General features: G+C 49.6%; 2 protein-coding genes across 4 annotated transcripts in view; one reads left to right on the forward strand and one right to left on the reverse strand.

Moving 5' to 3' along the window:
• KIAA0556 (KIAA0556 ortholog) overlaps positions 1 to 2371 on the reverse strand; it is a 170607-nt gene extending 168236 nt beyond the window's left edge. Inside the window, 1 exon segment of the mRNA XM_032842700.1 lies at positions 2344 to 2371. Coding sequence (XP_032698591.1) covers positions 2344 to 2350 — 7 coding nt within the window. The 5' untranslated portion in view covers positions 2351 to 2371.
• Positions 2372 to 2579: 208 nt separating this feature from the next.
• GTF3C1 (general transcription factor IIIC subunit 1) overlaps positions 2580 to 12658 on the forward strand; it is a 69208-nt gene continuing 59129 nt past the window's right edge. For all 3 annotated transcript variants that reach the window (XM_032842630.1, XM_032842633.1, XM_032842632.1), the window contains exons 1-4: positions 2580 to 2852; positions 6268 to 6477; positions 9881 to 10057; positions 10625 to 10768. In XM_032842630.1, the coding sequence (XP_032698521.1) occupies positions 2632 to 2852; positions 6268 to 6477; positions 9881 to 10057; positions 10625 to 10768 (752 nt within the window). In that variant the 5' untranslated portion in view covers positions 2580 to 2631. The remainder of the gene's footprint in view (positions 2853 to 6267; positions 6478 to 9880; positions 10058 to 10624; positions 10769 to 12658) is intronic.

Here is a 12658-nt window from a genome sequence, read left to right on the forward strand (position 1 = left end):
CTGGGTGTCTCACAGACATTTTCTCAAATACGAAAAAAAAAAAAAAGAAAAGAAAAGAATGAAAGAAAGTGAGTCAGTCCCTTCAAGGAAACAACTGAGAGTGTCTATTGCCCAAATGAAACTTGTTTCTACTACCTTGAGTTTAGCAGCTTAAACTTTTTGCTAAAAAATGAGCCAGGTGGTGATATTAACAAATATGACTTTCTTGATATTGTATAATGACATTCCACTTGATATTACATAATGGAATTTGAAATGTCAACGTTTGGAAGATTTGCAGAACTCAGTAAACCAACATTTTCTGAATGACCAATGCCTAATGTAATAAAATCATACATGGGTAAAATATCTGAACAAAGGGCAAGATAAACCAATGGATTTTAAATATAACAGAGAACAAAAAGTTCACCAATATGGTCTCAGACAGCACATTGTACATACCCTTCAAGAAACTACCATGTGCTAAGTTTTGGTGTAGCATCAAAAAAGAATGTCTACAGTTATTTGAAAAGGCAATTAAAATCTGTGTGAGGCCAGACTTTCTTCATATACACTAGCCAAAAGACACAACAGTTTGGTTGCTGAAACAGAAATGAGAGTCTAGCTATTTTCTGTCAAGCCAGACATTGAAGAGATTTGAGACAATGTAAAATAATGCTACTCTTCCTACTAATGGGGGGGGGCATAGCTATCTTTCATTAAAATTATTACTTATAGTCAGAAGTAATGGGCTTACTGTTATTTTTTAAGATTTATTTTACTGAGAGAGAGAAAGCACACTGAGTGTGGGGAGGGCAGACAGAAGGAATCTTAAGCAGATTCCCTGCTGAGTGTGGCGCCCATCTCGGGGCTCCATTTCACAACCCATGAGATCATGACCTGAGCCAAAACCAAGATCTGGATGCTTAACCAACTAAGCCACCCAGGCGCCCCAAGTTTACTGTTATTTTTAAGTAGTTGATAAATGAATGTTTTAAGATGTTCTCAGCTTTACTTCCTGATACAGTAAATATCATAGACATAATATACATAAAGCTCTTTCAAGGTTAAGAGCATAAAGGTGTCCTGCAGTTAAAACTATTTGAGAACTGTTGTTCTATAGCAATGTTAACATTGATCTTTCCACCAGGCAAACTGCAAATGACGTTTTATAGTCCCTCTAAAGTACAAAGGGCAAAGATGTCTTTTAAGTATATATCAGACTGTTCAATCAAAATAAATTTTTCCCCAAACTGCATTAAGTGGATACAAGGAACAAATTCCTGAATGTAAGGGATAGTAGTGAAATGAGAACAATGATCTGGATTCTAGCAGAGATCCTAACAGTCTGTCTAGATATTAGTCTTCCTATCTTCAAAATGAGATCAGAACAGCCTATTTTTAGATTGTTTTCAGTGGTCAATTCCATGATTCTAATCAGGAACTCTAAATAGTGGCCCACAGGCCGGCATCTGGCCATCTGGCCTTCAGGCTGATAGGCTGTCATGGTATTTAGAGAAGTGCCCTAGAAAAATAATTGGTTGGAACTGAGTGAGAAGCTTTCCTTTCAAAAGGGGAATTGATTTTCAGTCACAGCCCAATCCAGCCCACCAGACTTGCCCCTGCAGATATCTCCATTTGCAATGTCAGGAATGAAGGGCCTCCAAAATCCATTCCAAATCTCAAAGCTCTATAATTTAACTCCAGAGACAGAGTGTCTGGGTTTCTTACTCACTCTGCCACTTGCTGGCTCTTTGATTTAGGGCAAGTTAACTTAATTCCTTTGAGCCTCAGTTTCTTCATTTGCAAAACAGGATAACACTACTGACCTCAAAGGGCAGGAATGAAGCTTAACGAGGTGTTGCTCGACAGCGCTTACAGAGTTCCTGGCACTGAACAGTACTAATTATCAACATCAAAGCTCAGAAAAAGAGTATGCCCTCGACTTCGTCCACCCACCTTACCAACTCCGTTTTCACAGGACCTGACGACCGCACTCCCCAAGATGACGCTTATCCCCATACCAACTCCCAGATTTCACAGTTCCACATCCGAGGGAGACACACAAGACCCCTCTTCAGACTTCTGCCTCTGCTTTCCACTCTAAACCTCTTCTGAGCCCCCGACCTGTACCGGGTTTCTACAACAACACAACTCTGCACAGTGGCCAAACCACTGACCACTCCCCCCAGCCTCTTCTTCCCATCCCTGACCACTAAGGCTCCCTTTCCCTCTGACCAGAGACCACCCTAGGTCAGGCAGTGGTGGCCCAGGGCTCTCTTGCCTAGGATTCTGTCCGAGGGAGCTGAGGGAGAGATAGGAGAATAACTGCCCGACCACCTGGAGGGGCCCACGGACACTCACCGTCCATCCCTTGAGGCGGCGGTTCCGGGTGCTCGAACCGGAAGCGGCCACTACACTGTTTGCAGTTCCCCTGGTTACTGCGGGGTTCCGGACCAATGGCGGTGGAGCCCCGAGGACTGAGCCCGCCCCCAAAGGGCGCAACGTCACGTCGGCGCTCTTGGAACTCCTCCTCCGATCCGTAGGTCCAACCCGCCTCCCATGGCTGTAGATCGTTCTGCGCAGGCGCGCTGGAGGGCCTTTAGAGTCCTGGTGCGCAGGCGCCCGGGGAGCTGCAAGACTGAAGTAGCAATGGACGCGCTGGAGTCGTTGTTGGACGAGGTAGCCCTGGAGGGGCTTGATGGCCTGTGTCTGCCCGCGCTGTGGAGCCGTCTGGAGACGCGAGTGCCTCCCTTCCCGCTGCCTTTGGAGCCCTACACGCAGGAGTTCCTTTGGCGGGCCCTTGCCACCCACCCGGGCATCAGCTTCTATGAAGAGCCTCGAGAGCGACCCGACCTCCAGCTCCAGGACCGGTCAGCGGCCTGGCCCTGAGGCGGGCGGGCGGGCGGCGCAGAGCCCGGCATCGGAGGGCCCTGGGAGGGGCCCAGGTTCTGACGGGAGGGGGCGGGAGAAAGGAGTGGCGCCGAGGGGCGGGGTGGGGGGAGGACCGCGAGTCTGATGGGGGCGCGGCAGTAAGGCTGGCTGGGGGTCTCTCGGGCCTGGCAGAGCCCGGGCCTCTGATGGAGTTGGGGGTCATTTAGTGATGTCCCATTCGGTCTGTGTAGGTGTTTGAGTGGTGGTGAGCAGGACTGGGGCGGGGAGGGGGTATTCTTCAAGCTTCGAAGAGCGCTCCTTTTTCGTGGTGGGAAGGAAGTCAGTTTAGATCAAGTCTGGAGACTCTGAGTTTAGCCACCCTTTCTGGGGCATTCTCAGTTCTGGACTAGAGAACCTAAGGCAACTAGAGATAGGCATAACGGCAAGGTTAGCAACAACAATAATAATATAACAACAACAGCGGCTAGCATTTATTGAGTGCTTATTATTGGCCTGTTATTATACTGTAAGATCCTGTTTTGGGAGGTTAAGGAGATGGAACTCACTTGGTCCTCAGCAGTAGGCGCTGTCATTGTCCCCATTTTGCAGAAGAGGAAACTGAGTCATAGATTGAGGAACCTGTCCAACGTTCCCGAGATTTTAAGTGACCAGAGTGTTGATTTAAACCCACACAGTCTATCTCTATAGAGTCTGTGCCGTTAAGCCAAATTGTGAGGAGAGGTTCCCAGAAGTAATACTGAAAACAAGACTTCAAGATTGGATTTAGATGGCCAGTTGGCAGAGTATTCTGGAGAGAGAACAGCAAACATGGAAAGCCTAAAGGAGGAGAAATAAGTGTGGTTGAGGTGCAGGACTAGAGATGGGGAATGGGGAATAATAGTAGTTGGCACTTACATATATGCATATTGTGAGCTAGGACTTGCTAAGATCCTAACATATAGCAAGTTAATTTTTTTAAAAGATTTTATTTATTTAATTGACAGAGATCACAAGTAGGCAGAGAGGCAGGCAGAGAGAGAGCGAGAAGGAAGCAGGCTCCCCGCCGAGCAGAGAGCCTGACACGGGGCTCGATCCCAGGACCCTGAGACCGCGACCCTAGCTGAAGGCAGAGGCTTTAAGCCACTGAGCCACCCAGGCGCTCCTATCAAGTTAATTTTTACAATAATTTTAGGAGGTGGGTGTAATCATTCCCTTTTTCCCCCGGAGAGAGAAGTCAGGCCCAAAGAGACTTTGTTCAAGGTATCAGCTAGCAAGAGCAGAAACCAGAATTTGAATCCATGAAGTTTGGCCTACAGAATCTTCTCTGCGCTTAGAGATTGGACTGGAGAGGTAATCAGTGGTCTTTAATCCGCTTAAAGAGTTTATCCTTTATCAAAAGAACCATTGGAAGCCCCGCCTCCCCCCACCCCAACAAAGGGTCAGACTGAGGGCAGAGTGTGAAGTTGACAGATTTTAGTAATCCAGTCACAACCAGTCATGGTTTGATGGGGTTTGTAGGTTGGGGTTCAGAGCCAACAGGCTGAGAAAGAATTCTGCAGAAGTCTTCGGTGCTATAAGATTTTAATTAAAGCATGGGAACAGGACCAGTGGGGCAGAAAGAGCAGCACGGTGGTTGTGTGCGTGTGTGTGGGGGGGACCAATTTATATACTTTCAAGTTGGGGGACGTGAAGACAAAGGGAGGTTTCCAAACAGACTCTCCTATGTTAAAGAAAACTCACAGGACCCTGGAGGCCTGGCTATTTTCAAGCTAAGGCTGGTTTTTCCCTCTAGCAAAGCATCAACTTGAAAACAGTTGGGAGCTTCCTAGAGGAACTTTACTCTTCCTGCCTTAAGTAACAATGGGCTGCAGGTTATAAGGAAATTTAATTTCATCTACATTTCCTTCTTGCCTTTGTTCTCCCCATCAGTTTTGCTTACTATGGGGCAGGTGAGAATACATAAGAGAAGAAATGGCATCAAGACATAGGAAGCAGAAGAATCAAGAGGATTTGGTGACTGGATGTGGGGTATAGGAGAGGGGGGAATCAGGGATGATGGCTTCTGATTCCTGATGTTCAGCCTCCTGAGTGAATATTGATGCCCGTCCCTGTTAGCAGGGAACACAGAAGAGCAGCAAGGTTGTTGAGTCTCAGGGAAGGTGGGCTAGGTGCTGAATGTACTTCGAGTCACATGGAATTCAAGGTTCCTTTGGGTGATCCGTGGAGATTCTGTGCAGTAAACATGTTGCTTCCTTGAGTGAAAGCAGGCCAGGGGGAGGGATAGAGCTGGACATGGGCAGTCATCCTATATGGTTGGCTATTAAAGCCATGAGCCAGGATCATCCTTGGAAGAGAATATGGTGTGATGGGAGGCCTAAGACATGGCCCTCAGGTGCACCGACGTTGAAAGGCTGGATGGAGAACTAGGAACCGTCAAAGAAGCCTAAGAAGGTGCGGCTGGAGAGGTGGAGGACAGCAGTCCACAGCCTCCTCTTGGCAGATGGTGGAAGATGTGATTTGGGAGTGGGGGATAAAGCCGGGTAGAGATCACAGAGAAGGCGAGGAAGGAAGGGGCTGGGAAGTGTAAGTAGGATTTAGCCTCAACTAGACTAGCTCGGGCTGTGAGCAGGGTTTGTACGGAAAGCCTAACAAACTTGGCTGACTGCATAAAGGAAGAAACGCAAGTCAGAGTTGTCCCTGTGACATTGATACGACATATTTGGGAGAAAGTGGAAAGGATGGACTTCATCGGAGGTGGAGAGAGGCAGTCATAACTTTGATTTGGATCTGCTTGAATTCAAGGTGTTTGGTAGACAACTGGAGACGCAGGATCAGTGTTTGGAGGAAAAGATAGGACTGAGGATTCAGAGGTGAAAATTGTTAACATGCAGGCATTGGATTTGGAGGGAAACGGAAAGGCCATGACTTGGGCCAGTAAGATGGTTCTGGTTCTAACATTCAGCTTCTGGGGTGGATTTGGGAGACCCTGGAAAGGTCTGTGTTCTTTGGGATAGAAAGGCAGGAATGCTGCTCTAATCTGCATTTGCAAGGCTAGAGGATCGAGTGAGCTCTCGGCTCTCTGATCTCTGCAGGAGGTCGTCAGAAGAACGCGCCAGGGGCGCCTGCGTGGCTCCAGTCAGTTAAGCATCCGGCTCTTGGTTTCTGGTTTCGGCTCAGGTCATGATCTCAGGGTCGTGAGATCCAGCCCTGCTTTGGGCTCCCAGCGTGAAGTCTGCCTGGGATTCTTTACTTCTTTCTCCCTCCTAGAGTGCTCCCTTTCTAAAAATAAATAAAATCTTTAATTAAAAAGAAGGAAAGAAAGGAAAGAAGAGAAGAGAAGAATGAGGAGCCAAGTATGTATGTATTTTTCCGAAGCTGAGTTGTCCTTTGGTATTTGTGCTGTCCCCCTTTTAGGTATGAAGAGATTGACTTGGAAACCGGAATTTTGGAGTCCCGGAGGGATCCAGTCGCTCTGGAGGATGTCTACCCCATTCATATGATCTTGGAGAATAAGGATGGCATCCAGGGCTCTTGCCGATACTTCAAGGAGAGGAAGAACATAACCAATGACATCAGGACCAAGACTTTACAGCCCCGTTGTATGATGGTGGAAGCTTTTGGCAGGTAACCTGTCTGCAGCTTCAGAGCCTCACGGCCCCCCTCCTGCCTTGAAGCCAAGCGGGGACAGTCAGAACACGGAGACCGGTCTGTGTGTCAGCCCTGCACCAAGCAAGCTCCCCGTCCTGCACCCCACTCTTGGGGGTGCTAATTTGACTCGGGGGCCTGCTTTCTCTTTCCCTTGTGTCCCCAGGCCTGGCACAGTGGGGCAGAGCAGCCGGCTTTCATTTGCATCAGTGCCTTGCCTTCTCCTGTCCAGGCTAGGGGTCCCGTTTCCCCTGAGTGGCTAATGCAAGTTGTCACCTTCTGGAGCCAGTCCCCACTCCCACCTCCCTTCCCACTTCACAGAGCAGGGAAAAGCTGCCAGTGGGAACTCTGCCGACTTCCAGCTTCTTCTGCTTGCAACTTTTCCACATCTCTTTCTCCTCTCCGCATTCCCTTGCTTTCCCCGCTGGCGCTTTCAACTAAGCTGTAATGACTCGCCCATCTTGCAATAGGACCTTCTGCTTGACCTCGGATCTCCTGGGGCTGTAGAGCGCTCCTGCTGCTTGCAGCTGTGCTTCCTGGAAGAAATAGCTCTTTCTCCTTCACTCCTCTGCCCACTGATGTCTGCCTTTATTTCTTCACCGAAATCTTACCCTCTAAGATTCCTACTAACCAGCCTGGGGATGCTGTTTGGCCCCAGGTTCCTGACCCTTCCACCCCAGGTCAGGGAGTTTTAAAGCTTTTGCTCCGTGGCTTCCTGCTTTGTTTTTCTGTTCTGGTCCATCCTCACCAGCTCTCTCCTGGACTCCCCGACTTCTGTCCACCCCTGAAATGTTGGGCTGCTCCCAAGGGCTCTTTCTCTTCCCCAGACGTCTCCCAAGTGCCACATGTAGAGTTCAGTAATGCCTTCCTCAGTGTGCCCAGAAGTTAGAGCATCACAACTCCTTCACCCCAAACCTGCCTTCTCTTCCCTTCTTTGCCTCTTTTGTGACTTCCCCTTTTTCCTGCTGTACGAGCTGCAGACCTGGGACTCCGGGGCCCTTTCTCTCTGGACTTACTCTACATTCAGCCGGCCACCAAGTCCTATGGACTTGGCATTCTCAGACCCTCTTTGTCCTCAGGATAATGCAAGAGTCTCCTGCCTCCCTTCTTGCTGTCTCCCTCTCTCTCTCTCTCTCTTTTTATGATTTGTTTATTTATTTTAGAATAAATAAAGAAGCCTCCCTGCTAAGCCCAGGGCCGGATGCGGGGCTGGATCCCATGACCCTGAGATCATGACCTGAGCCGGCATCAAGAGTCAGATGCTCAGCTAGACGCCCCTGTCTCTCCTCTCTGGAACTTTCCACACCATATGGCACATTTTTTTTCTCTAAGACAGAATTGTGATGAACAGTGCCTTGGTCACTTGGGAGGTGTTTCCGACTGGGCACATATGCCCTGTATACGTGCTTTGTTTAGCCAGCACGGTGTTCTTTTTGGTTTTAATTTTAATTCATTGCTGATATTTAAAATCTGGATTTCTAGCTCCTCTTAAAAAAAAAAAAAAATCATAGGATCTAGCTGCCCTGGAACTGATTTTCACTTGGTGATACAGGCCAGAGCCATGAGTCATATCCCACCTAGTGCTCCACACTCTGCAGCTCCCTGCCTGCCGACCTTAGCCCATCGGCCCTCTGCCCCCACCAACTCTCCCACTGTAGCCCTTCAGACAGCCTGAGTCTTCCTGGTGCCGTGGCCCAAATGTGTGCAGCTCATTGCTGTCTCGGCTGTCGCGTGTGCTGTTCCTTCTGCTTAGAATGTTCTGCCTCAGATCTTCCCATCTCTCTCCCCTCCTCTTCAGTCAGTCTTCAACTCGGCTCCTCAGAAAGCATCCCTGTTGCCCAGGCACCGTTATGTTACTCTTCGTTGTACCAAAAATGATCTTTTATTTATTTACTTACTTATTGAATATATTTATTTTTTTTTTGAGACTGAGAGCAAGAGAGTGCGAGCAAAAGGCAGGGAGGGGCAAAGGGAGAGGGAAGGAATCTTGAGCAGGTGTGCTTGCCCAGCGTGGTGCCCTGCGCGGAGCTCGATCTCACGACCCTGAGATCGCAGCATGACCCAAAATCAAGAGTCAGGCGCTTAACCGACTTGAGCCACCCAGGCGCCCCCAGTTACCAAACGTGGTCTGAAGTGTTGATTCATGCCACCCCTTCCTCACCGGAACGTGAACTCTTGAGGACGGAAACCCTGTCTAGTTTATGGCCGTATCTCTAGGACCTAGAATATGCCTGGCACCACCTCAGCTCCTAAAAATGTCCATTGACTGATGGGTAATCCTGATGGGTGTGGGGTTACAGCCACTGACCTGTGTCATGACATCTGACCTCCCCGCGATGGCACTGCAGGGCCCTTCAGGATGTGGACTCCCACTGACCCCTTGAGCTCACCTTCTGCTTTCTCGCTTGGGAGCCCAGCCCCCACTTTCCAGCCAGGCCACGCCACTTGCCTCCCAGGAAGGCCTGCTCCTTCATGCCTCCGGAAACTTGGAGGTTCTACTTTCTTGTCCTTCACCCACCCCGCTAACTGCGAATCCTAGGATCCCTTCCCATGAGAGTGTCCCCTGGTTACCATGCACGCGTTCTGTTCATGCACGCAGGCTAGATTAGGGGCTCCTCGCATAGTGGCATTTCATAGGTTTGGCCACCAGAGTTGCTCTCTGCCAGCTCCTGGGCCCTAGGGTAATCGCTCACTCTCCTGACTTTCTCCTTCCGTGGACTGTGAGCTCCTTGCCGGGAGATACCGCTTTTATTTTTCTTGGTATCTCTGGTACTTTGCATTGTGCTTAGTCAGTACTTGACATCCTGTCTGAGGGCCACACTCAGCACTTCCGGCCTTGCAGGAGTCACTGAGTCAGCTAACTGGAATGTTGGGATTTTAATGTCCAGTGCAGTAAACCTGAGTGCATTTGAAAAGCAGCAGGCCTGTTCCCCTGGTCTCAAACTTGCTTTTCCCGGCTGACCTCTGCCAGTTTAACTTTGTAAGCCTGTTTGAGATGAGAGAGCATAGATTCTAAGTCTGTGACCGAGGGAGAGGAGCAGCCAGGCAGAGGAAGCAGCTTGTTTGGGACCAGCAGGGCCAAGGGGGGTAAGAGGCAGAGCTGTGGAGGGTGCATAGGACATTCCAGGCCGTGGTGAGGAGCTGGGGGTTCGGTCTGAGTGTCTTCGCAAGACCGTGGAGGGCTCCACGTGAGATAACAGGATTGGTTCTGTTCAGCCCAAACACCATGCAGTTTGGAGACAGAAACCTCCTCGCCTGGGGCATTGTGAACTTCTAAGAAGCAACACAAAATGGTGATTCTCTAAGGTTCTGTTTTTTCACATTTTGATTCTCTTCAAGTCACTTCAAGTTATTTCTTCTGTGCGGTTGTTCTCGTTTGCAGGTGGGGAAAGAGACTGATCATCGTTGCCTCCCAGGACATGCGTTACAGGGCCTTGATAGGCTTGGAGGGTGACCCGGACCTGAAACTCCCCGACTTCTCTTACTGCATTTTGGAGCGATTAGGCCGGTCCCGGTGGCAAGGGGAGCTCCAGCGAGACCTCCATACCACTGCTTTCAAGTGAGGGCATGATTCGCTTCTCTCCTGAAATGCTAGGACTCCCCGATGATTGTGCCCTGCCCCCAGCGCAGGCCTGTTGACTTCCCTTCCCCGTTCCTCTCCAACCTGCCACTGGGGCAGTCTGCAGCCCGTGATGATTGGGCATCAGCGCTTTGTTTTTTGAAGAGACCCTGGGGCGACTGTATAGTGTCCAAACCAGGCATCTTGAGAGTGGAAGGTGCAGCTCCAGGGGGAGGCCAGAGCAGTGGGCATAAATTGGGACCATCGGGCCAACCAGAATGTAGAGTGACCTTACTCATTGGCTACTGCAGGACTGGAGACATGTCCCATTCCTCTCCCTTTCCCCAGGCTTCTATCCCCATCTCCCATCCACCTCCGCTGGGGGTCTGGGGTGCGCTGAGGCTGAGGCATGCCTGTTCTTTTGAGGCCATTGTCCCTTGTCCCTTGGAGTGGCTGGACAGGAAGTGTGTGTCTCTAGCACTTAACGTTCACATGAGAGGCCCTCTACTGTTGGGTGAAAGCCGCCAGCAAAGCAAAATGACACAGCCATGCTCTTCTCTCCTCCAGGGTTGATGCTGGGAAGCTCCACTATCACCGGAAAATTCTGAACAAAAACGGGCTCATCACAATGCAGTCCCATGTGATCCGATTACCCACTGGAGCCCAGCAGCACTCCATTCTCCTCCTTCTGAACCGGTTTCATGTGGACAGGTACGGCGTGCAGACACCAAAACGCTTTGTTCTGGTGAAATTTCAGCCGTGTGGATTAGACCTCTATACATCGTAGAGAGAATCACATAACGACTACAGCTTTTTTTTTTTTTTTTAAGATTTTATTTATGTGATAGAGAGATCACAAGTAGGCAGAGAGGCAGGCAGAGAGACAGGGGGAAGCAGGCTCCCTGCTAAGCAGAGAGCCTGATGCGGAGCTCGATCCCAGGACCCTGAGATCATGACCTGAGCCGAAGGCAGAGGCTTAACCCACTGAGCCACCCAGGCGCCCCATGACTACAGCTTTTTAAGAAAAATATTTATGGTCTATTTCTGATTCTGAAAATAAGTCATGCTGCTTTAGAAAATTTGGAGATTATACAGAAAAGGAGGAGGAAAAAATCCTATAAACCCACAGGCCGGCAGTAGGAACTGTTAACATGTTGGGGAAATTTTGGGAAGAGTGTAAAAGGAACAATAAATAAATCAAATTAGATTCGTTACAGTGACAGAATTGAGAGTGAATTCTTTCCAGTTTAAAATTGGCATGTTTTTCCAACAGCAGCTCTAGAGGGCGTGATGGGGAGGTTTCCGCTAAGTGAGTGCTGTGGGAGATGTTGCTGTTCAGCTTTGTGTCCTCGTCCGGGCGGGATAGCAAGATGGTGAGGGGTGCACACTCTCATCTGAGCATCAGAGAGTGGGAGTGAGTCTCTGACTCTTTGCTCCTCTCTGTTGGGGTAACTGCCTGGCATAGGAATGGGGTAAGAAAAGGTCTACCACCATTTAGAGAGGCCTCTACTCCAGCACCTTGTGCCCTCCTTGATGGGAGGTACAGCGACCAGGGTGGGGGAGGCAGAGTTGGTGAAGGACCTAGAATAACATAGCCCTTGGGCGAGTGAGCTGGACGCCCCCAAGTCCTTGGCCACCAGTGCCCAGTGGTGGAGGCAAGTGGTGCACGGGAGATTTGAGGGGCAGTAGGCATTCCCCCTTCCCTGGACCACGGGGAATGACTCTGAGTCTCCCCTGGCCAGATGACCCAGGTCTTGCCCTTCACCCAGTGGTCTGTACTCCGACAGAGAGGTGGATGAACACTGAGGATTTCCAGTGCCCACTACATAGCACTGGCCTGGACCCAGAGAAAGTGCCCAATACGTGTGTCTAGATAGACTATTGACTGAGGATTTCCAGGAGTAATGAGATCACTGTATTCCTGTCAAAATTCCAAGTTCAGCTTCAAACCTATGTTTTAGAAATCCTACCTTAGAATCGTGCTTCGAGAATTTGAATTTTATTTTTTTATCTTACTCTGCATTCGTTAAATACCTGTATCAGCAGACTTCTCACTGGCGTGTAGCCTGTGTCTACAGAGAACATAGGTAGCAGCCGTGGGTGACAGGGAGAACAATGGACTAAGTCATCTGTACTTGACTTGGACAAAGTCACTTGAGCTCTCTGAAGCGTGGTTTCCTCTTCTGGAGCATGACCACGACCCAGTTCCCGGTACTGGTCTACGTACAGGTAATACCTGTGCCGGCCTTTTTTCATGCCTTGAGAGGCAGTCAAAGTGGAGATGTGGGCGTTGACTCTAAATCCCATACATACACCCTCCCTGCCCCAGGCCTGTGGGCATTTAGAGCCAAGGTCACCTTCCCCAGGCACCCACGGTCCGGGAGCCTTCCACTCTCTTTCATAGCTTCCTTGGCGGCCATTAGCTTGGAAGCCATCATGACACAATAAAAATGAGGTGGAAGTTGGAGTCATCCAGGGAAGTCAGAGTAGAAGCTGTACTTCAGGATTAGAGACATCAGGACAGCGAAGAGCACTGGGTGTGGACAAAGGCCTGGGTTCACCTAGGTTCGCCTCTTGACTCTGACTTTCAGAAAAGCCTGT

This window comes from Lontra canadensis, unplaced genomic scaffold, assembly GCF_010015895.1.
Source record: "Lontra canadensis isolate GAN:19392208 unplaced genomic scaffold, GSC_riverotter_1.0 scaffold132, whole genome shotgun sequence".
Classification (NCBI taxonomy): Eukaryota; Metazoa; Chordata; class Mammalia; order Carnivora; family Mustelidae; genus Lontra; species Lontra canadensis.